This window comes from Platalea leucorodia (genome assembly GCF_965183815.1).
Source record: "Platalea leucorodia genome assembly, chromosome: Z".
Lineage (NCBI taxonomy): Eukaryota > Metazoa > Chordata > Aves > Pelecaniformes > Threskiornithidae > Platalea > Platalea leucorodia.
In genome coordinates this window covers 43,826,837-43,852,165 of record NC_138858.1, presented here as the reverse complement: position 1 = coordinate 43,852,165, position 25,329 = coordinate 43,826,837, and the positions used below count along the sequence as shown (strand labels likewise).

Here is a 25,329-nt window from a genome sequence, read left to right as displayed (position 1 = left end):
GTTATTCCAGCTAGTTCCCCATTGCAATGGGTTGAACTACCTCACCCTTGCTCCACAAGATAAGTCAGTGTACTGCAAAACTGCATCCCATCACAAAATCTTTTTTCCTTACAGAAAAGCTATAAGGACTAGTTTCTGCCAAACTACTCAGTCCATGGTTGATAACAAGCTTTAAATGAGGTAGTGTGGACACTGGAAGTGATCTAGCTGTGACCACTAATTGCAAAGCACATTCTGACCTGTGCGCTTCTTTACCATACTTCAGCATGCTTCCTATTCCATTTTAAATCTTCTTTTCCACAGCTGCTAGGAGCATAGACCCATGTATTTTGCAGCAGAATCCTAAACAGGGTTTGTGAAGAACAGTTTGGTCACATGAATCTTTGTTTCTGCCCCTTAAAACTCAACTCTGATGACATGAAAGAAAAAATTAAATATGCATTACTTATTTTTTAGTGTTGCTAACCCTATTCTCAGTTCCTACAAAGATGGCACAATAATCAGATAGCTGAAGCTAAAACCTAGGCACTTTGCAAAATACTCCAAAGCAGTTATTAAAAAATACTTTAAAAGAAGTACTTACTTTTTTAGCCAACATTTTTAATATATTCTAGTTGCCAAAGATATAGTGCTAAATTTAAATTCCATGTGATTTCTTTTTGGTAAAAATAAAAAACAAAAGGGATAAAACACAATCTCGGTTATGTGATTGTTTGACTTTAATAACCTTCAACACCTACAGATGTTGTAACTGGAACCCTGGTACTTCATTTCCAAACTACAGACTTCTTCCTTTTGAACTAAAAGGAGAGGTCTTTTGGCAGTGAGCTGTAGCTGGACCTGTACATCCTTTCTGAACTGAAAAAAATCACTAGACACATAACCAGCCCTATCCTCAGCAACAGAAACCCCTCAGTCCTTAATATACCCATGTATAAAAGGCTGGGTTTACAAGAAGCTGGGAGATGCCTGGGCCCAACCTCCTTGCAACAAAATGATTAATAACTCCACTTGACTAAATCTTCTTTCTTAAATACCTCTGGCACATGAATATTCAGCAGATTTAAGTAAAAGATAAGTTTTAAGTGGTAATACAACAACAGACTCTTTGATCTAGACTGACAAAACCAAAATTTTGAATTAGAATATTTTTAATATAACGAAAAAAATATTTGACTAATTTTTTTCTTGCTTGACAGAAACATTCCTACTTCCCTTTAAAGTAAATGGGTTGGACACCAAGCCAAACATTTATTCCAGTATGGAATTACAAGACTGGATGAAACAAGGTTTCATAATTGCGGCTGTTTTTACCCTGAAACCCTGGGGCTGTTACTTGGCATGTTAAAAAAAAAAAAAAAAAAAAAGCCACCTAGTGGTGCTTTTGTGGGACCAAACCAGCACAACTATATACATCAAGTACCGCAGGAACCAGTGAATTGACTGGCTGTAGTGTTCCTTCATAAAACCAAAGGAGTATGCCACAGTGGAAGTTGCTGGATTCCCCTAATGAACGACCAACTCTTTCATTTTGTTGCACAGCATCCAGAGACCAAGACGTAACTTTTGAGCATGTCCCGTTGTAGTGCTCTGCAGCCTTGCAAGACGTCTCTTTTCCCTCTCTCACCAGTAGGCAGCAGGAGTAATGCAAATGGAAAATGAGGGAATGGTGTGTGAAACAGGAAAAGTGTCATCTCAGAAAAAGCATCATGTATTCTAAAAACAATATCTGAGACTTTCAATTTAACAGAGGAAATATAGACATATCACCACCCCATGTGAGCTCTAATGTGTCATTCTTCACTATACTGAAATCCCAGTCTGGTACTGCATACCACAGACACTCACTTCACTCTTGCCTACCAGACCCAGTGTGAACCATACACAAGCTAGTTACATGATCTCACAGTTTACCCGTTGTATGCAGATGAAAGGTACATCTATTCTTATGCTCTCTTTTAACCAGACTCAAGGATGAAGATGAGTTCACAGTTTGTTTGCTTTCTATCTATAAATGTAAAACGTCATGTCTAACTCCATCTAATAAGCTAAAGGACCAAGCATATATATCAGCTAGAATATCCTTTCCACAAGTACACAAATCAAATACTTTTTATAATTTCTTCTATTTTGTATAAAATGATCACAAATCCCAGTGGCTTTCCATCTCCACAATCATGAAACATCTTTTGATTAGCGTTGTATTTGCTCATGTGAATATATGGATGTGTGTGAGTGTGCACACGTGTGCATATGGAGGAAGAGAAAAAGTTGAACAACACATTCTCATATTTAAAAATGTGAATGTTAAATCCCATCTGAATGAAGCATATTGCCCCAGAAAAGGACAGACTGGCTTGAAAGGAAAGTGCAACAATAAAACAAAATAGTCTAAAGCATAACTTTAAATCAGTTAATATGGTGGCACTTTTACAGCTGAGTTTGCATTTAATAAAATCAGATTCTTTACTGAAAAGGGTGAAACATACTTTGACTTATTTTTGTATAAAATTTTGGGGAAAAAAAAGAAATAGGAATTCTTACACTGTGAGAAGAATGTTTCACAATTTTTTATCATATGATAAAAAGTTAAGGTCTTTTGGACTCTTAATTACAGAATTATCTTACGGAGCTTTTTTTCTGCTTAAGCTATCAACAGATATTTATGATTTCATTTAAGTTATTCTCCAAGTACTGATTTGGTGGTAAAAGCTACGTTAATATGTCTGTTTTCACAGATATACACATTTGAAAACAGATGATCTAAATGAAGGTGGTATTCCTTCAGGCAGGCTGTTTGCATTTATCAACATCACTCCAATACTTCCAGTGTGTTTTAACACTTCCTCAGGTGCCAGTTGCAGTTTGCCATTTATACTGAGGAACAGAAGGTATAAAATGGTGAAAGCAGAAGACAACAGCATTCCCTGGCATCTGACGCTCTAACAGGGACATTTTTCAGCATTCTGTATTCATTTTGAATAATCGTTTGGAAAAGGGATAGAGAAAAAAAAAAAAGTGAGGTTACTTTGGTTTGACTTTCAATTAATCACAGCATGAACTGAAAGTTTTACCTTCTGGATCATGTTCTCTCTTCCCAGCCCTTTGGGTTCACTGAATGCCCTGCCTGGGAATTGAACAGATCTGTTGCTACCTCATGCTGTTGTATAGGTACACATGTATGTGTACATGTATGTATATTACCAACATATATGTACATATGCATAAATAACTTCCCGATTTACTGAAGAACATATCTCTCTTTTTCTCAAAACAATGAATAAACACAAAATTATACCCTGTATTATGCAAGCTTTTGTATTACATCCATCATTTAGTATATACCACACTTCATGCCCTAAATAGTGCCCGAGAGTCTCTCTTTCTTCTTAGCTGATCTAAGAGGAAGATGGGAATAACATTTACACATTTTTGCTATTATTTTGTCTGTACAGGATGCTTACAAAATTGTGCTTTTCCAGGAAATTTGGGAAAGAATAACACTCACATTTTCATTCAAGTAACACTTTAAAAGTGACACATCTTATTCACGAATGGGCAACTAATAGTCACGTACTAGACAGAAAATGAAGTTCAATCAGAGGCTTAGGGCCATACAGTCTATCTACTATAAAAGAACAATCTTTCTGGCTTGGGCCAGATGCTAGTAGTCTAGCTTTTTTTGTAATAGTCTTCCACTCATTAAGAAAATATCTAATTAGGCCCAAGACTTAATGTAATGGTTTCTCAAATGTTTTCAATGAAAAAAAAAAAAAAATCCAGCAAAGCAAATATCTAAAGTAGCACTTAAAAATAAATTAAACTTTATTTTCCACTCTCTCATGCTTTTCAAATACTTATTATCCAGATAAATGTGTTCTTAGCTTTTACTGGAGGTATACTACAGAGTTTCAACTTCTTGCGACGATATAACAATGTTCCAGGGGACTGCCAACATAATAAGCTGATTGATTTGAAGATTTCTATTTTTAAAGTTCCACTGCATTCCCATTAGAAGTTAAAAATTCTGTGGAATAAAAAAAAAAAAAAAAACAACCACAAAAGTAAGTGATAGAAGGCTATCTAGAGAAAGATGTATTTTTTTCTGAACTCAACAACTGCCGATAAAGTATTTTCTAGCACTGTACTCCAGATAAACTATATTCTAGCACTTCTCTGTGCAAGTAAGTAACAAGTCCCAGATGTCCTTTGCAGGCAAAAGAAGGCGGCATTCATGCAGGGCAGAAAAATTTTGAAAGACCTTAAAATAAGAAAGAGTGGACAAAGAGGGACAAATATTCCCTACAGTAAGATTCTGCAAACTACACCCAGTAACATTTCTGCAGTTGCACAGTTTCTTGATAAGAAAGGTATGCTTGACAATTAGGTTAAGATAGGTGATTCTGGGTGGTTGCTTTTCTCTCTCCTTACGTATCCCAAGCAGGAAAACTCTCAGTATATCTTAGTACATTCAGTGTATTTTACTAGACATGTCAGGTATGGGATGAAATCCTACCCAGCTGAAGCGAATGGGACCTGTTGAATGCATACAGCAAGATACCTACACAGTTGGCATTCCTATAGTTAGCTCTGTACTTCATGCATTGAGAGTCTCTCATGCTTTATGACCCAGGAGACAGGGATGCACATCAGCTTGATTTATGGTATTAAACAAGGTAGAGTGATGTGTGGTGCAGAGAAAATGAGACCAGGTTTATGGCTGTGCTGCAACTGGCAGCCCACATTCAAGGGAAATCATTAGAAGACAATCATCCCAGTGCTATATCCCTTCTTCTGCACATGGTCTGTTATCCTTCTAGGGCCTTCTCTGAGGTGTCTCACAGCTTGGGATAGAAACAAGTCGGGAAATATGCTTCCCATTCTTATTGTTTTCAAACACAGGGGCAAAATATGACAGGCTTTGTTGAGCAATTTGCTTGTGGGAGTTTTGCTCAATTGAGGATTCAGAAGTTGTCTTGTGGTTTGGCTGGCTAGTTTGGAGAGAACCAACCAATATTCAAAAATTATTTAAAAACATGTGTGACCTTGTCTGCACCATCTGGTCAGTTCAGCAGGAGCCCTATGTGAACCACTTAAAGAAAACTGGTTTACAACACGGCCTTTTCTCTTTCCATAGTATCTCAGCCTATGACAGACCTAAAGTTGAACAATGACCTGTGATTTGTTTTTTCTCCCCACATTTATTTGCTTTTTTTTTTCCCCAGTAGAATTGATAGTATAAGAAAAGAAAGAGTACAACCCTCTAAATCAAACTAGAGTATGTGATTTCAAAATAAAAATATCTACTTACTTAAATGGTAAATTGTGATAGATGTTCAGGTGTCTACCTAAGTTCAGACATACCACAATTTATATGAAACACAGGCAAAATCAAGCTCCTAAGAAAAGGATGTAAATGAAAACAAAATGGACAAAGCTTTATGAGATTAATTAAATGAATGAAATACCTCTGCTCTTTTAGAGGAGTTGCATTGAAGTAACTGTCCTTCACTGCAGGTAGTACATTGCTCTTGAAAATTAAATGCTATATTCTGAATTGTTCTGCAAGACTGCAGAATTTGCCATACAAAATGCATGTAGAAAATATCCCTAAATGCTTACCCACCTCTTCCTTTTGTTAGACAAATATTCCCCAGCTTTGTTGAGCTAAAAGCAAAATCGGGGGAGGGAGGGAGGAGAAAATAAAAGAAAAAAACAAAGTATTGTCAGTATGCTATGATGCAATAGAATGTTTTCAGAAAAGGTGCCTGACTTCACAGGACCTCATTAATAATGGTCTACACAACTGGTGGCTTTCTACAAATCCCCAAATACTGTTCTTGTCTTTCAAGGACATCTCACTTGCAGATGTGAAGAGCACTGCTAAAAGTGCTCTTGTATTGCACCACCTTCAGAAGACTAATCATATATCTCTTTCATTTAAGTGAAAGACCTTAATTCAAAAGCAAAATACTGACACTTAATTGTTATCTGTCCATATGGGCAATATGAGAACATTTAATCCAATGTATAATTATGTTAAATGGCGTATATGCACATCTGTATGCCTTGTGCTGCTTACTCTCTGCTTTTTGTGGTTTGCATTGGTGAGATTTGCAAACTATTTTATTGAAAAATTACTGAAGATATAATGATTTCACTTATGTGATCCAGTCTGTTCCCAAAGTACAACCTACTGCCAGTTTTAGGGCATAGACATTCTCCTGAGCTAGGCTCTGGGGTCATGTAACATCGAGATTTTCTCCTGCATGGATGCTACTTAACTCAGACAGCTGAGCACCTGAGTATGCATAAGCACATTAACAGACAGTAAAGCCACAGCAGAAAATGTGAGAGGCTGGATAGAAAATATCTTACTACCAACTGTTGAATTTATAACAGTGAATTATGGATATGTGCATACTTTTCATTGCTTTTGAGCTCAGGTGGATAGATGGCAAATCATTCTTGTGCAAGCCAGAAAAACAAAAGAAAAAAAAAACAAAAAAACCCACAACCATCCCCTCCTCACCCAAGCAATTTAGTGTACAACATCCTACTTATACTGTACTCATTAGGCCGCTCTTTTCATAAAAAATGTCCTTTCAGTGACTTAGGCTGGTCTCTCCTCAACAACCAGTATTAATCTCAACTCTTCATCGTGCTTTCTGACTGCTAAATATTCAGACATTTGGATTACTGGTGCATGGTTACTCTACTGTCTGTGTAATCATATCATGTGGTTTTCTGTGGTAGAAGGTTTACTGGTATTTTAGAGGCAGTAATATGTAAGTGGAATTGCATGGGGTTGATCTATTTTTCCTCTTCTTTATACCAATTTTATACTGGGTGATGCCACTGATTACAAGCATACCAGTGTATCAGAAAAGATCAATGGTTGCAAGATATGTCTTTTTGATGGGATGCTTCATTTGAGCATTCACTTGAGGGCTGAGTTGATCATCCATATTAGTGATAGTTCTACGTGTATGTCCAACTACGGAATTCATGATTTCATATTTTGGAGGACGGATGTGCTCTATTAATAATCACAGCTGTAATTACATATTAGCCCTTCAGGATATAAACTGAAACACCTGCACTGAATGTGGAAGGGCAGTAAGTTCAGAGTGAGAAGAAAAACAGAGAAGTGGACAGTGCTGGATGACTGAGACATTTAATTATTTTCTTTTTATACTGTGAGCAACTGTAACTAACTGTTCACAATCTTGCCTGAAGTTCAATGGTGTTTTTCTAAGGAAATTTCCACATTTTTTAAGAATTGCATCATGTGGGCATTGAAATGTTTCCTCCCCATATAATTCCCTTCCTTCTCCCCAGTCCTCCTCCCCATCGCTATCCCTGTCCAGCAACTTCTCATAATCCCTCCACTTCCCACTGGATCCTAAAAGACACATTGGTAAATCCATTCCCTCAAGAATATGGGAGCCCAGAGCTTTTACAGCATGGGAAAAGCTGGAAACAGACCTAGTGCCTCTGTGCCACCAGCGCTGGAAGCGCATCTCCGCAGATGTTGCAGCCGTAGCATGCCAGCGCATTACAGCATCCACATTATGAAGAGACAGCAGGACAGCACAATCTGCTCTCATCTAGACTTCACCAGACTGAAATCTGAGGTCTGGAGTAGAAGGTTGGTATAAGAGCAGCTCATAGGGGGTTTATAGCCTCAGTGTAGGCAAGAACACATATTCTGAAGAACTGAGAGGCAGAAGTATTAGGGAAAGAGGCGTCAAACTCCAGCCAGCTTCCAGTTGAACCTAATTCCTATTGGCTGACAGAGAGTCATGATTTTGTGCACAATATTTCTGTATTACATCTATACTTAAAAGATTCCTCAAGGCTGTTGCTTTCATACACAGAGAACAGATATTACGGTAAAGGACAGGGCTTCTTGTACCTTTGCAGCGGCAAGGAGTTGCTGTTCCTAACCCTGAGATGCCAGTGCACTTGGAGCCATCTCTCCCTCTCAGATAATCCCCTTCTTTCTAAGATGAAACTTCCTTCACTCATTTCAACAAATGCTGTGGAAGAAACAACTGCACATTAGCATTTGTCGCAATGCTGTTTCCCCTGTGGTTTTAAGTCTAAGGATCTTTGGTGATCTGTAGACTCTAACATGTTACCGACACCTTAGGAAAAAAAAAAAAACAAACTACTATTCATGTCAAAAGACAATATATAGGGAACTAAAACAGGCTGGAAAAGTTCTAAGATTTTGCTAGTCAAGGAAAAAGAGTGTACCACAACTAGTCCACTGCAGTGAAATGGTTAACTGTACCTCCGTGACACCCTTCCCTTTTAGGAAACTCCCAAAAAAGGGAATAAAACCCAGTCTTCTACACTTGTGTAGCCTCACTGGTAAAAACACATGTGTTTTGCATATGTGTGTCACACACAACCTAGGCATTCGGTATGCGTGGCCCTGATCTGGTGAAGTCTGACACAGAGATACCCTTTTTCATGCAAGTATTGTCATTGACTTCAAAGGGACTATTTCCAGGAGTAAACTTAGTCATGTGTGTGACGACAGGATCAGGGAGCTAGTATGAGCATGTGTCCCCATTTACTCTACAAAATAGACACGCACTGCTCCTTTTGCTGTCATCTCCTGTGGTGGAGACCTCATTCTGCAACAGACTGAAGTGTGATATACTGGCAGGTGGTCTTTATTAGAAAGGTCATTGACATTGTCAAGCATCTTTTGAAAGGTGACATTGCACCTAGAAGGTTATCAGGCCAGAGCCATGAAGTCTACAACAATTTCTCTGACAATATTGTAAACAGGTAATATGTCTGACCCCTTTGTAGACTTAACAAAACACAAGAGATTAAAGTTCTTCTGCGCCTCTTTCACCCCTCTGTCATCCATGTATAGACTTCCCCTAAGCTTTGTCCTGAAGTACCCTGCAGAAGTAGTGAAGTTGTGAAAGAGCTACTTTAATTATAAGTACCACAGTAATGAATTCAAGTACACTCATTTATCATAAAGGGCTTCCCCATCTGTCTCTAAAGTATGCTCAAAAATGCTGTGTATTTGATAACATGAAGGTCGAGAATTTAACACATTTTAGTTTTAAACACTCTGGTTTGGTTAGCTTTTTGTAAGATTGTACAACTGCACTTTAACTGAAAGAGCAGATTGGGGGGGTGGGGTGGGTGCATGCGCGCGTGCGTGTGTGTGGTCTCTTCCTAATTTATTTGCACTTCAACCCATTGGGATCAAGCTGCAATCCCTGTAGGCAAAAGAAGATTAGGGAAAGCGACTGACTGTTTTTTCCCAGACACAGAAGGGAAAGCGACTTCTCAAGTACCGCAAGTTTTTCTGGCCACTGTACAAATTGTTCCTGAGTATGGAGAGTTTCCAAAAGACCTAATTAGCAACTCGCTGCAAACATTTCTTTGCATTAGCTAATGATCCGGCTACACTTGTAAGCAAACAGTACCAACATATCCAATCAATGCAGAAAAACCAACAGAATGCCTATTAAACATCTGGATGTAATTTTCTAGTTAGACTTAGAACAAAACGAAAACATATGCAGGTTTCTTTGATCTATGCCTCAACAAAGAAATTGTCGATAAAAAAACACACTGGCCAGTCAATGTGTCATTTTCATAAAGCCTGGTCATTTCTCTTCAAATGTTCCCAGTTTAATTTTGTTGGTTTCCTGCAATCTCTAATTTTACCATATTGTGTGAAACCACAAGGGATTCTTTGGATCTGATTTTATTTGAGGTTTTACTGCCGCACGATCTGCTACTGACTTTTTTTTTTAATTCAACTCGGGGAATTTTTAAGGGTGAAAGAATGGGGGAAGGGAATACAGACATGACGGTAAAATGACCTAGTGCAACTTTTTGAACATTCTTGCCTACAAGGAAAGGTACTAATTAAAAACAAATCAAATTACAAAGAGGGTATGCAATGGCTATTAGCCAAAAGATAGCGAATAATTAGAAATGTAATTGCTTTACCCTGCTCACATCATTTGCACTTCATAAATAAAGAAATATTTTAAAAGTGATGTTGTTTTGCATGCCCTCATAATAATTATTATTCTTGCAGCTGTATAGGTAGTCATTGCTATACCACAAGCACAGTATGACTCAGATACTATTTTTTTCTCTATTCCACCTGTGCCATCCTGCCATTAAAAAAAAAAAAAATAGAACCCCCTCCCCCATGCACATAGACATAATTTTTAAACGTATTCTCTGTTTCTCTTTCAGTTGAAAATCCAATGATCTCTCAATATAAAACTTTGAAAGCATAAAATCTATTGAATTCTATAATTGCTTCCTCCACTGATTTGCTCTCACTACATAGGTAGTAGAACAGTGGGATAAATCACAAATTTGCTAAATTGTTTCCCGCCCACCTGCAGCAAACTCCTAGTGATTAACATCATCAACATTTTTACTATATGAGCCAGTTTGTGGGAAGTTAAAAAATACTGCTTGTAAATAGTACTGTTAACAGTAAAGGAAAAAAATATAAACAGTGTGGTAAACAGAACATCATACAATACGTCATTTCCCTAAAGAACAGATGCTACATCTGAAACCCTTTCAGTATATTCAAACTACATTTTGGACCCAGTACTGCTTTCTTCAACAAAAAGCTCCAACTGCTTCCAGTGTGAGTTTTCAGTACACAGTCAATACAGGACTAGGCCCTTTTCTATACAAGGTGGGAACACTACATTAAAATGCTTACAGTGAAAACCAAGTGATTTCAAACAGCAGAGTCAAATGGATGATTTAACAGAATGGTTTGGGAGGGGGGTTAATACTGAAGGTAATCTTTTTATTCTATTTTTAAAACACATGACAAAGGTTTAAACACAATTATTTTTAATCCAGTTTGATAATTGTGTAGAGTATGTACACTACTGTGGCATAACAATCTGGTATAAAATACCACCTTGAGTGGAATACAGCTCTTTGCAACATGCTTAGCCATATTTTGGCCTGTCTTTTAGTGGTGTAAATAGTGAGTATTGTCGTGGAATGAGGATGTTCAGTTTTCTGGGATTAATCCAGATTTTTACCAGTCTAACAAAAAGGAAATTTTTATGCTCTAATCAGCCAATGATGATGCATTATAAATTAATTAAATATCAGATCATGTTGGTTATTGTTCATACTATGTAATGTCAGTGGCTTTCATTTGAAAAAAAAAAAAATCATCACATTTGATTCTACTACTGCTTTTACAGCTTTTCTACCTCGATTATAATGGAGAAGATTCAAAATGCCCTTAAGTGTCTGATTCCAGAATCTAAGTAGGTCAAAAGCACTTGTTAAAAAAAATCAAAAAAATAGAGCTTTTCAGTTTGTGTTAAAACATGCCTTGGACATTTTAATGATGACAAATAAATGTTACAAGACATTTCAACTTTCATGTAGGCGAGCAATTAAAAAAAAAAAGCTTTTGTTTATGTTCCAAAACACAGTGTTGTTTTAATGTCGTATCTGTTAATATCTCATTAACAACTTGTGCCAGCAGGTTAAGCAAAGTACAACCAAAGTTAGGTAAGTAAGTGTTACGTTATTACAGACTCCATAGCTACTAGGTACACACACAAAGTATATAATAATAGCTTGCATTTTTATGGCATCTTTCATCTGAAGATCTAAGTACTTTACAGGCATTAATTAATTAAGCTTTCTAATGCCATGAACAGAGCAGTGAGTTGGCTTGTCCAAGACTACAAGGGAAGAGCTGGGAACAGAATGCAAGATTTTTAGCTTTACTTATGCACGCAGAACACCAGAGAAGTTTACATTCCCGTCCTGGGAACCACAATCTATCAAAGGTCACTATCAAGGGTATTTTACCTCATGTCTAAAAAAACATTAAAAGTCCTCACATTTATTTATGTATTCACAAAGGCATATGCACATATATATCAATATGAACACACACATACATATGTATAGGTGCAGACACCTACAGGTACAGACACTATTACATGTACACACATACACGCACACAGACACATGCACAGAGACATACATGCACCTGTTTTCAGTGTCAAAACTCTATAGTCCCTGAATGAAGTCCAAACTTCACTGCAGAAGACTGAGGGATTGTAATTTTCTTTTCCTTTGGTAGTTTTATGTAAAACTGGGAATAATATCGCATGGAAATTAGCACTCTGAATGAGTAAAGCTGTATCTTGATATTGCAACACATCAAATTTCGTATCAAATTTTAAACATAGACTCCTCTTTCTTTAGGATACAAGACAAAGCGTAACACAATTCTAAATAAGTGTATCTAGTAAACACTAATGGGGAATTGTAAGAAAATGCAAATTATAAAATTGCGCTGTGTTTGAATGATGTGATACAACGTTTTCAGGCCTCCTTTTAGGTAGTATACAGGTGTACTGACAGCATAAATATGTCTTAAGGCATTGTTTTAAGTCTGAAGGTATCAATATTTCACGCTTTATCGTGTAATTGTGCTGTGGATAAGGTGGTTGTTAATAGAGGATATGTTTTGAAGTTTACTTCGCACTGCAAGCTGTGTCACCATTTGTCATCTCAGTAGTCACGCACAGAGTGTGGAATTTGTTTGACCTTCATCTACCCCAAGCGGGCCTATAAACCATTTACAACAGCAAAGCTCCCGACGGCTTTCCTCGAGCAGACCCCTCTTACAAAAAAGCCCATTTTCCCCAAAGGACAACGCCCGTCTGATCAGAGGGTCACTCCAACCAACGTTTCACCCGGTGTATGTGAGTGACGCAAAGCAGCGTGAGGTTTTCCCCTTCTTTACGGTGTTTTCTGTACAGCTGAGAGCACTGCAGCAGGTGCTACAGCACGCACCGGTATCATCATACAAACGAGGCGGGGATCGGTGCCGTACCCGCCCGCCCGAGGCACCAGGCAGGTTCTGGGGACAGGGAAGCTTGGCCTCTGCGCTGCGCGCCCTGGGCCAGGTTCCGCCTGGGCACCGGCCCGGCTGCCGGGCCGGGTCCTTCACACGGTCGGGTTCTGTATCCCTCTGGTTAACTGCAAGAGATGGCGGACGCCCACCTGCGCGCTCCGAATACCCGCCAGCACCCGCACGCATCGCGGGGAGAGGCTCCCCGCCGGAGGGCGAGCCGCCTGCCCGCCCGCCGAGACCCCCGGGCAGAAGCCTCCGGCGGGCCGCAGGCGCAGAGCCGGGCCCGAGGCCGCTCCGAACCCCGCGCCGCGCGGCAGCAGCCGCCCTCACGGCCGCGGGGAACAAACGCTGCGCGCGCGGAGAAGCGGCGTGGGCTGGGGGGCGGGGCCGCCCCGCCCCGCCCCGCCCCGCTGCGGAGCCGCCGGCTCCGGCGGCGGGCACGCGCAGGCGCCGCGCGCACGGCTCGCCGGCAGCCCCGCCGCCCCGCCCCTCCGCCCGCCGGCCCCACGTTACTTTGATTGACGGCTCAGCCTCCCCGCTCTCCTTCCCACCGACCTTCCCCTCCTCCCCGCCGCTCCGCGCGCTCCGCGCCCTCCCATTGGCCGGCCGGGAGCGCTCCCGCCGCTCCGCCAGAAACGCTTCCCACCGAAAGGCTGAGAAGCGGCGGGACTCGGGCGCTCGCCATTGGTCCGCGGCGCCGGGCTACGTCACAACCCCACGTTGGCTCCGGGGAGGGCGATTGGGCGGCGGCGGCGGCGCCCCCCCGCCCCGCGCGGCGGCGTGGGCGGGGCCGGGCGGCTGGTTAGCTGGCGGAGTGTGAAACCGCGTGCTAATGTAAGCGGCGCGGGCGAGCACGGCGCGTCCCGCTCGGCCCGGGCCGCGCACCCGTCCCGCCGCGCGCCTCCCGCCGGGCCGCCCCTGCTGCCCCGCGCCCTCGGCCGGCGCGGAGGGGAGGGAAGGAAGGGAAGGGGAAAGGAGGCCGGCGGCGTTTCCGGCCGCGGGGGTCCGGATCTTTCCGCCGGGGCGAACTTTATCCCGCGTCAGCGAGGAGCGGTGGGGCAGCGCGGAGGAGGGGGAGGAGGATGCTGCTGCTGCCGGTGCCGCCGCGATGTGCCGCGATCGGCGGGCTCCGGTGAGGCGGGCAGCTCCCCGTTGCGCGCCCGCCCGGAGGAGGCTGCAGCGGTGCTGTTGCACGAAGGAGCTTTCTGTCTGATTTAGCCCGATACGGACGCTGTTATCTTTTTTTTTTTCTTCTTTTTTTTTTTTTTTTCCCCCTCCCCGACGGAGTGGGCGGCTTGGCCGGTCGGGCCAGCGCGCATTTTGAGGGGTTTTGTTTTCCTTTTGTCCTAGGGACCTCTCTGCAACTAACGGAAGAGTCTCTGCTGCGTGTGTGGTTCCCCCTCCTCTGCCCTGCTGCGTTTCGTGCATGTGCTACTGGAGCTGCTCCGATCGGGGCCGGCTGTGCAGAGGCCCCCCCGCCCCCTTCCTCCTCCTCCTCCCGCCTTCCTCCCTTGTTCGTCGCTCCGTGTCTTGCCGATGACCTGGCCCCTCCGCCGAGGCCCGGGAGCAGCGCGGCCCTCCCTGGAGACTTTTTCTCGCCCTCCCGGCTTGCGACGGTCCCGCCGCTGACACCGCGTCCCGCTTCCTCCGGCTGGATTTTCCCCTCTTGGCAAGAGGCAGAAGTGGGGAGAGGAGTCGCCTGCGCCCGGGCTTTCCGGCCTTACAATTGCATCGGCAACTTGCGAGCCCGAGAGGGGGATTATCGGCTCCTGCGGCGGAGAGCGGCGAGGCGGCCGCGGCCCCCCCCCCCCCCCCCCCCGTCGGGTCCCGTCCCGTCCCATCCCGCCGCGCCCGGGCGCCGTGGGCGCCGCCCGCCGGCCGGAGCAGCGCCGGTGACCGTCCCGAGGGCGGCCCGTCCGCCTCCCCCCGGCACCCCCAGCCCTCCCCGGAACAACAGCAACAAAGGACGCCGCGGCCGGAGGATGTCCCCGCGGCGGGGGCACTGAGCGGCGCCTCGCCCCGCTGCTGCCCGCGGCGGCGGAGGGAGGGCGGGCGGCCGGCGGCCGTCGCCGCTCCTGCCCCCTCGACGCCCCGGGTGTGAAGCCGGGGCAGGGCGGGGGGCTCGCCGCGAGAACCGCGCTGCGAGGGAGCCCCGCCGCGCCCGCAGCCATGTTCCCCCAGAGCCGGCACCCCGTAAGTACGGCCCGGGCCGCCGCTCCGCGGGGGTGGGGGCGCGGGGCTGGCCGGGGAGCGGGGCGGGGGCTGGGCGGTCCGGGCGGCGCCCGGCTGCCGGCGCTGCCCCGCCGGGGCGCGCCCCCGGCTCCCCCGCCCTGCTGAGGTGGGGGCGGGCGCCCCCCCAAGTTTGTCCCCTCCCGGGAGCAGCGGCGCATCCCTCCTGCCGGCGCGGCCGGGGAGGGGACTCCCCCCCCCCCATTCCCCTCCCCCGACACCTTTTGTTTCGTGGGCAACTTATTTGCTTCGGGAATGACGGCGGGGGGTCGCCGCCGGGCCGGGCAGCATCCCCCTCGCCGCCGAGCGCGGCGCCCGGGCCGGGGCCGGCCGTGACCCCGCGGCGGGGGTCGGCGGGGAGGAGCCGGCACGCCCCGCTTTCGGGTAGACGGCGGCGGCAGGAGCGGGTGGGTCGGGGCCGGAGCGGCTCCCGGAGCGCGGTTCGCCTCGCCCCCCCGCAGATGAGGGACGGGAAGGTGGGTAACAAGTGCGCAGCGGCCCGGGGCGGTGGCGGGCGGGGCGGGGCGGGGCGGGCCGGGCTCTCCCTCCTCGTTTCCTTCCATCCCTCCGGCCCGGCCCGGCCGCGGCGGGCAGCGCCGCGCCCCCTCCCCGCGGGGCGGCCGCGCTGTGTCTGAACGTGCCTCTTTCTCCCGTGCCGGCCGCCGCCGCGGCAGACCCCGCACCAGGCTGCGGGCCAGCCTTTCAAATTCACCATCCCGGAGTCGCTGGACCGCATCAAGGAGGAGTTCCAGTTCCTCCAGGCGCAGTACCACAGGTGAGCGCCGGCGGGCCGCCTCGGGGCCGGGGGTCGTTGCCCCGTCCCCGGCCGGGCGCGGGGGGCTGCACTGAACGGCCGCGTCCAGGCGATGGCGTGCGGCGTCGCGGCTGAGCCCCGCCGCCGGACCCGGCCTCTGCCGCCGGCTTTGGTACGGGGCGGCGCGGGGACACCCGGCGGGGGGTGCCGGGAGGACGGGGCGCGCAGGAGGAGGCAGCCCTGCCCTGCCCTGCCCTGCGCGCGTCCTGCTGCCGGTGTGCTGCCCGGGCACCTGCGACAGGGTGGTCATGTCGAAGCTGGAGCGGTTCGGCGCTTGTATGCATTTAAAAAAATGTATATGTTTGTTAGGGATCCTTATGTGGAGGTTTTTTTTTTTTTTTAAGTATATCGAGAGAAGACCTGCGCTAATTCCGTGGCACAGAGCATTAAGGAGGCTAATTCTCATGTTTGCTCATTTGTGTGTGGTGTTAATGCAAAGATTAATAAAATGCCAGCGTGCGGTGCTTAAAGAGCCAAGAAGGATTGTTAAAGCACACAAGCGCTGGAGTACTAACACAAAGTTGATGTGAATCTGCTGAAGCTGTGATATGTGTTTCTGATTGCTGTGCTGTCCTTCAGATGTTCTTGTTGCGTTTGTGCTTGCTGCTGAGGTCCCCACAGAGATTTACGGTATGGGTTCCTGTGTGTGCAGGGCAATTGGCCTTAAGGGGCATTAATCTTTCTTAATTTTGTACTTAGGTGCACCTGCAAGATCTGGATAGCTTTGCAGGTTTCCCAGTTAGAAATCACTTGGTTTAGGTTAGGCTTCTTCTTTCTTACCTATGATACTGTAGTCTTATCGAAAATCGTTAAGTTGTTTAAGCCGTTTATTACTTTAGAAATGCAGTGTAAACTATAAACATTCGGTATCGCAGCAGTAAGTGAAAAATGCTGGCTTAAACACTAGCTGTTCCCTAGGATGCTTAACTAGTGTCACTAAAAAAAAAAATCAGTTTGCCAGAGAACAAAGGGAATGTTGAGGCATTTGCCCTCAGTGAAAGTAGTCAGAATTAGACCGTTGTTAGTGATGAGATATGCAAGTGCCAAATGCAACTTCTTTTCATTTATGAAAACAAAAATAGAAAACAAACTTGCTGGTAAATGATAGTCAAAGTTACTGATTTTTTTCAGGCTGTGGGCAAGATAATATTAGCTAGAGCGTACTTAAGGTTAAGAATTGTAGACACACTCAAGTTGTAATTTTAAGTGTGAGTGGTGTTACTTGGCGGTAATTTAGTAAATGTCGTCTAGAAAGAAATACCTCTGTTTCACTGCCGAGAAGTGCTTTGGAAAAATTCAGATCCTGTTATAGCTTGAAAGTTGTAGCACTTCCTAGCAGCTCTTTGTCAAAGCATGAAGATTGGATATGTTTGGGTTCTGGAGATGGTTTGGGTCTCATACAGTACCTATGAAATAGCTTTTAAATTTCCTGTTCAGCCTTTGTATTTAAAATACGAATTAAGTCTTTCTCTGTTTGTGTGTTACTTTATGAGGTTTTTTTTAATTAGCTGCTTCTGTCAAAATACAAATAAAGTGGGTAGATGTCAAAACGAATGACATAACAGTTACATTAAAGTGTGATCTATTTTGTAGCCTTAAATTGGAATGTGAGAAACTGGCAAGCGAAAAGACAGAAATGCAGAGGCACTATGTGATGGTAAGTATATTTGGTTTTTCTTTATTTCAGTAAATATCTCCCAATGCAACGTAAGCCAGCATAAGAAAATAATGTATGCTCCTTTATTTGCAGTATTATGAAATGTCGTATGGATTAAACATTGAAATGCACAAACAGGTAAGGCATTTTATTTTCTAAACGACAAAATCTGCAGTCTGTCTAGTGCATTTAAATGTAGCTGTTCTGTTTATGTTCGGATGACTCTATTGTGTGTCTGAATCAATAGGCTGATTTGTAGCCGTGATTAGTAAACCTTTGCCTACCTGCTGTCAAATGAGGTATAGATGAGGTTGAGCAACAAGGCTTTCTTGGTAGTGGTCCTGAAAGACATTGGCGAAAATAGGAAAGGTCTTGTGTCTATGGCTTCAAAAATATAATTCAGTGCTTTACATGGTTTTCTTTTGTTGGTGGTAGAGCCTTTGAAATGTAGAACTGGTCTTATGCATGTGTAGCATATGTAGTGATAGCTGCTCAAATCCTTGCTGTTTAAAGGTATGAAAAGATTAGTGACTTGGAAAGCTCTAGTTATGACTATGAGTTTGCAAGTTCCCATAAAATTCACACTTATGGCCACTATAATGGTGAATAAAAAGAGTATTGAACTGGAACAAGACACTAAGGACCTCATAAGAGAAGAAAAGCTAAATGATTGCTCAGCCCAGAGGACCCTCAATTGAGTAGTCATTGTCTGCCAAATAAAGCATTAATGGCAGGGTGTAAGTATTCTGTAGATATGCTGACATTCACTTTTTCATCAAGATGCTGGTACAATAAGTCTTTCAGAAATCGATGGCCTCTTAAAAAAAATTATCATTAGATGAAGTTGCACAGTTGGACACATTTCAAAGTGCAACAATACAATTCTTTCGTGATGTGTATGTGCTATTTCATCTAAAACTCTTGTTTCATTAAATTAAAGAGCATGGCTGACCGGCTAGGGCACAGCGAAGCAATTGATTAGTTCAGGCTTCGGATCTTCAGTATATTCAAAGACTTTCATTAAGCAAGTGAATTGCAGAGTTGAATTTTGCTTTTGTAACTCTGAACTCTTTGATTTTTGTTTCGTTTTCCCCTAAAAATATTATATTTGATAAGGTGGTATTGTAATTCCATGATAGCTTTACGTCTGCAAGGCTGCGTAGGTATTCTCTTGGTTTTTAGAGGTATACTTGTTTGAATCCAAAATGCTGGTAGAAGAAGAAATGTGACAAGCCCCCTCCCCCCCCTTTTTTTTTTTTGAGTAATGAACTGAATAGGTAGACAGAGCAACTAGAGTAGTGCTTGACTTGGTTCTGTACTGTAGCCGCATTAGTTGTCATGTGTTTTAGAACAACGTAATTTTTTTTTTCTGCAAGGTGACTTTTCCAGGCTTTGTGATTTGGAAACTTCTTTCTTGGATTTTTTTTTTCCTATCCTAAACAACTTTTTGGCATACTGTAACCTGTGAGGAGGCCAACATCTATATAGGAGCCTCATTTGGTGCGAAATGGATGTTGTTTTCAGATTATCTTTGAAGAGAACGTGTGACTTCAGTAAATGCACTAGGAATTAACTTCAGATAAAATCAATTAAGCCCACAAGATTAAAGAGTGTCAGAACTGAGGTTTCCACTTTGACCTCAACATCTGTGTATTGCAAGGGTTTAATGTTCTGTATGTATGGCAACTATAATTACTTACTGAGTAGGCAGTGATACTTCGGAAGCTTTTAAGATTTATGACAGAGCATATACCTATGTTGACTCTAGCTGGGGAGAGTAGAGCACACTTGCTCTGTGTATGCCGTTAAGAAAAGAATAAGCTTTTGAAGGCATAAATACATTTTCCTGGATATGAGTCTCAGATACTATGCTTTTACATGTTAAGTAATTCTAATTTCCAATAAAAGTAGCACCTTCTTGTTAAAGATGCTTGATTTAGATGCCTGCAATCAAGATGCCAAATGGTGTTACAGTTAAGTATGTAAGTGGTCTTAGTTTTTTTGTTTCCTGTAATCTACCAATGCCATTCTTCTGGATTTCCACCGCTAACGATAAGTTCTGAGGAGGCTTTTGGCAGATAGTAATCATAATTCTTATTAAAACTGGTGACGTGTAGCCCCAAGGGTGTAGCCAGGCTCAAATTGATGCTTTTTGCTGGCTGATCACCAGCATGGCCTAAGTGCTCATTATGTTGTAGAGAGGGCCTTTGGAGCTCTCATTACGTTTGACAGGAATTCTCTCTAGGGGGAAACTGGGCATTAGCTAGACTCCTGACAGGCTGAAATTATTCCTGCTTCATGGCTTATAACCAAATGGTAGCAAGGCATCATCAGGGGACACGAAAAATTGTCATTTCTGACAACATCTTTGTTACTGAAAAATGCAGTGATGGGGAAACTTTCCACTGAACAAGCTTTAACGTTTTTAAGGCCTGCCTCCTATGTGGATGCTGCGCTCACTATGTGTGAAGCCCTTCAGAGTGCTTGGGCTGCTGATTGAAAAACAAAATACACTGCAGCAGTGTTTCTTTATGCAGTGTGGTGCATACATCACTGTTAAGGTAGAGTCACTTCAATAAAATGAAGTAGTTGCAGTTTGCCTGTGTGTGAAAGGGTTGATTTCCTGTACTGACGCAGTTGCATCAGCAGTTCCCTCTTCATTTGATTTAGTAATCTATTACAATTTGACTAAAACAAAGTTAGTCAGGACTTGAATGTTGCTATAAACAGACTTAATTGAGGTGAACTTTCCATACACAAACAGCTGTACTGCAGAGCTTTCCACTTCACTATGTTGCGTTTGAGTCCAGAAACGGCCATGGTAAGGCTTCCTTCACAGCTTTAGCTTTGGCACTTTGCAGGGTTTAATTGCATAACTGTGTGCTTAAATCAGGTACTGCTGCTGTATTTCAACCTGCTGGCTGAACAGTGGTCAGGAAATAATCTTTTTGGCCTATTTGTGGCTGGTTGTGGGTGGTTTCTTTTTTTGGTTTTTATTTTTTTTTGGTCTTGTTTCTGTGGTGTGTTTTTTTTTCTTAATTTTTATTTTTTTTAAGAATTTCAAAGGTTAGTTCTTAAGAGGATGTTGTGTGTGGATTCTTACACTGTTTTCAGAGATAATTATTTTCAGGTGAATAGTTACTGACTAAGGTTTGTGTACTTGAAACAGAAACAAGCACCTGAGGATTCATTTAGGATGGATGCACTTGATTCAGATATTGTTTTCATATGTGTCAAGAAGACAGAATGAATAAGGATGTTTCATGTGGTCCTAAGTTTCTCTTCTGTGTTATACCGCCCAAGTCAGATTTTTCCCGCTGTGACATCCATGGCTGGCAAAGCAGATGCATCAGCTGTTAGTGCCAAGATGTAGAGTCGGTTGGGTGTTAAAAATCACGCCGTACTTAAAGGGTTGCTGCCCCTGGCTATTAAGGCAGTGCCTCTTTTATTTTCACCAGCTCTGTCTGTCATCTTCTGTCATAAGTCAGAAGATAAGGCTTCCTGTGCGTTTAATGCCTAGATTGTTTAGGTGCAAGATTAGCTTTTTTTCAGTGGCAGGCAGCCAAAGAAAGAAAAATTCATCACTGCTGAACCAACTGACAGACTATATAAACTACTACAGTATGTGGGTTTCTGCTATCCCAATGGTGACAGCTAGGTTTCCCTCTCTTTGGGTGGGTTATTGTGATCTCTGTGACCTGCCTGGAGGCAGATGTGTCATTCAGTACCTTGCCTCTTGTAGAAAAGTATACAAACTCCCAAACTGCATTATGTTAACCAATTGTACAAGAGTTAAATGTCTGTTTTAGCCTGGATTGTTTTGTGGAATCATTTCTAATGCTCTATGGCAAAGGACAGCATCTTCTACTGATATCTCATTAGAACATCAGTCTTCAGGAGTGGGTTAAATAGAAGAGAATTAAGGAGCTTAGTTAGCTCTCTACAGCTCCTGAGTAGGATGGCTGTGCTGTTGAAAGGGATTTAAAGATAAATTAGTTTTTTTTTCTTTTTTCCTACTTGCATTTTAATTATTGGAATGAAAAACTTCACGAATCCTTAAGGTTTTGGTGGTGTGCCGTGAGTGTTTCAAGAGCATTTTACAGTTGGCACTGCCACATAAGACATACAAGACCTGTTTTTATTTAAAAGAAAAAATGGTAAGGTTGATTGGGACATAATATTTTTCACTCAAAAAATTGTACTTATTCTACAAATACTAGGCTTCTAAATGGGTACAGTTGTGTCACCGGTGCAGCCATTTCAACCACAACTAGAGCTGCCAGTTTGCACAGGGAGGAAAGACTGAAGTAATGACCTTAACTTTCTCGACTTTTGAACCACATTCAAGCTCGAGACCAGCATTGTTGTTAAGGAGTTATCTGACAGATTCAGGGCACTGTGTGAAATATGTCTCCAAGCGGCTTTTAGATAACCATGTTGTCAGATACCATCTATTATGCCAACTCCATATACAACTTAATCTGAAAGTATGTCACAGTGTAAACACTGTACATATGTTAAATACTGCCAGATCATGTTGCATTTTAGGCTTTGTCTACCGGATTTCAGGTTCCTCACAGAACCATGGAGGGAGAGAGGAAATGCGTTCCTACCAGCTATGTTGTTAAACTTCCCTTGCATTGCTGGAACTTAAATTACCGAAGGCCTGTTGATGTACTTTATGGATTGGTTCAAAATTGGACAAAAAAAAATTTCCTGGTATTTTTTGGGGCAGGGAGAAGACTAAGAGGGAAGATGCTTTGTGAATGTGCAGTACCCATTCTGTCAGAGTCGGGGGAAAAAGCTTAATGCTTTTCCTCCTTCTGCTAGTTGTTATACCAAATCAAGCTGAGCATTTGGATTGCTTTTGCTCCCACCCTACTCCAGCACTTAAGTGTTTGTAGCAAAGCAGTAAAATTGCATTGTGTCTCCTGTGCAAAATGGAAGATAGGATCTTCTAGGTTTGACAGTAGGTCACTGTTGGAGTACAGAAAAAGCCTTTAAAAACAATTTTAAGTTAACTGGTGCTTACCAGAAGACTGCACGGTACTGTTATTTTAAGAATGATAACAGTTTTGAGTAGAACTAATGAGGTTATCTTTCCAGTTGGAGTAAGATTTAGGGATATCTAATGGCAATTATGTCAAACTACTATTCTCATCTTTTGCATCACGCTTCTTAGTTGGACTCTGGATGTAGCTATTTGAGCAATAATAGTTGTTCACATAGTTCCTTTCAGAAGGGGGGAAAACAACAGCTGACAGGAAGAATTCACGATTTTTCAGCATGTATTTGTCAAAACAGCTGTTTAACGGATTGGTCCTTACGATTACTTGTAAGCTGTGGCTTTTAAAGTACTTGAAAGTTGGTGCCATGTTCAACCTGAACTTGTAACCTGTGCTTTTGCAAGTGTCAAATTTCCATCTGAAGTATTTTGGGGAGGTAATCTTGTGTGACATCTCTGGGCAACACTTCCCGGTGTTTGACCCACCCTCATTTTGAAGAATTTTTTCCTTCACTATCTGGGACTTTGCCTTCCTGCTCTGGTGACCATTGTCTGCCTTTTGTTCTTCTGCTGTGTACCTCTGAGAAGAGTCTGGCTTAAGTCTTCTCCATAATCACCTCTTTGTCAGCAATCAGATCTCCTCTCCCATTAATCCTCCTCTTTTTCAAACTAAACAAATCTAACTTCTTCCTGGTACGTTGTGTGCTCTGATTCCCTGATCATCTTACTGGCATCACTTAGTGACTTGCTTCAGTTTTGCAACATCTTCTTTCTTGCCAAACAAGGGGAACAAAAACGGGAACAATTTATTTTAATCAGCCAGCTGGTTACAGTCATATTATTGCATCCTAGCATGAGGTGTAGCCTTCATCAACACAAGGGAGTGGGGCTGATGCACATGCAACTTGTCCTCCAGGATACCTGTGCCCTTTTCTGCAGAACTGCTTTCTACTGTGTTTCTACCCTGGCTGTGCTGTTGTGGGGAGGAAGTTGTCCCAGGTGCAGTACAAAAAACAGCCTTTGTTTGCTTTGAACCTGGTTCACACTATCTTTATTTGATGGCCCCTAGTTCTCAGAATAGACAGGTGGTTGATGCCTAGCTGCTTTTTCAATGCACTCAAAATTTTATATCTCTGTTGTAACCCATCTGTGTTGACCCCTTTTCAGGTTGGGCAGTCCCAGCCTAGAGAGTTGTGTAGTTTGCTTTGATCATCTTCCTTGCTTTTCCCTCAACCTTTTTCATTTTTAACTTGGCCTGTTGAAATGAGAGGACTAGAACTACATGTTGTTCTCAGGGTGCAGGTGAACCAGAGATTTATATTATCATATAATTCTGTTTTCTGGATTTCTTTCCTCTTTTTCTTTTTTTTTTTTCTTTTTTTTCTTTAGTAAAGTTCCCAATATTGAATTTCTCTTTTGGCTGTCATGAAATGCTGAACTGCTGGAGTCACCTTTCACATTTGAGTTCTTGCTCGTGAACGATGATTGTAAGCTCAGGAGCCATTGCTTTACATTGAGGCTAGGGATGGCTACTCCCAGTGTGCGTAAATTTTCTTTATATACAATTCTTTTCATTGTCCACTTAGACTGGTAAGGTCTCTTTGCAGTTCTTCAGCCATTGTTTTTACTTTGAATGAATTCTCTTATGGAGCAAGCTTTCTTACTCACAGCTTCTTGTCTTTTCCAGGCTGAACTGCTGAACATATTCATAAAACAGATGGCAGTAAAGGTCCCTGTGAAACTCTACCGGTGACCTGCTTATGGCATAGTGCTGAATATGACTGAAGAGTAGATTAGAGCTTGCTGAAACCGAGTTTATTCTTAACTGAACCATAGTTTAAATCTGAATAGGTTTAAAATTCAGTTATTTCTTGAGGTTGTCCCTTTTAAAAGAAGGCCTAGTGATGCACTTTTTTTGGTACTTAAACTAGCCTGCCGCTGTTGCTGTGTCAAGAATCAGACAAACAAATGGGAAACAATGTTGAATTCTCTCACTTGGAACCATAATCACAGTATGTTGAAGTGAAGTTGGAATACAAAAAGGTTTATAGCATTATTTCATAGGGTAGTAGTATTTTAAGTTTGTAAATGTTGAGGATTATTTTAGTTGTTAGCAAGCTTAGCTGTTATAAAATATACTTTCTAGTATGGGGAAAGCAGTTCAGGAAATTAATCAGTTTGATGGGTTTCACTGAACTTTTTACAATGATAATAGTATTCTGTGGCTAATGATAAATTGCACAGTGTTTAAGAAGACTCTGATCTCTAATTGGGGATTGGCTGAGTTGCTCTCACCTTTTCTTTATGTTCTTCAGATGTGAACAAATTAGTGCAGATGATTAAATTATAAAGTTCTTTAGAGGGGTATTGGGTAAGCTTTATGTCAGGACTGCTTATCTGGAAGTATCTTGTACTTCTCAGGCAATCCGAAGACCTAACTAGCCTTTTTGGCTATGTGATAACAAAACAGAAAACTGAGGTTAATTTGTGTGTTGCTGTAGGGTTGGGGTTTTGTTTTTGTTTGTCCCCCTGCCCCAGCAGCATGGATGTTCTTTTTTTTCTGTTCAGTGTGGTTTGGTGTTTTTTTTTTTTTTTTGTTCCTGTTGGAGCTTTTTGATGTTTGTGTAAACAGTTGGTCAAAGCAACTTACTTGTAAGGTGACCAGTCAGTGTATTGACATGAACAGACGCAATAGAAAACTGCAT

The 25,329-nt window shown here is 43.0% G+C and overlaps 1 protein-coding gene across 2 annotated transcripts in view; it reads left to right on the top strand.

Annotated features, from left to right (window-relative positions):
• The first annotated feature begins 14,882 nt into the window (after positions 1-14,882).
• The window catches only part of LOC309602341 (transducin-like enhancer protein 1), a 74,777-nt gene continuing 64,330 nt past the window's right edge, over positions 14,883-25,329 (top strand). For both annotated transcript variants that reach the window (XM_082335843.1, XM_082335842.1), the window contains exons 1-4: positions 14,883-15,112; positions 15,823-15,923; positions 17,556-17,619; positions 17,713-17,757. In XM_082335843.1, coding sequence (XP_082191969.1) covers positions 15,089-15,112; positions 15,823-15,923; positions 17,556-17,619; positions 17,713-17,757 — 234 coding nt within the window. In that variant the 5' untranslated portion in view covers positions 14,883-15,088. The remainder of the gene's footprint in view (positions 15,113-15,822; positions 15,924-17,555; positions 17,620-17,712; positions 17,758-25,329) is intronic.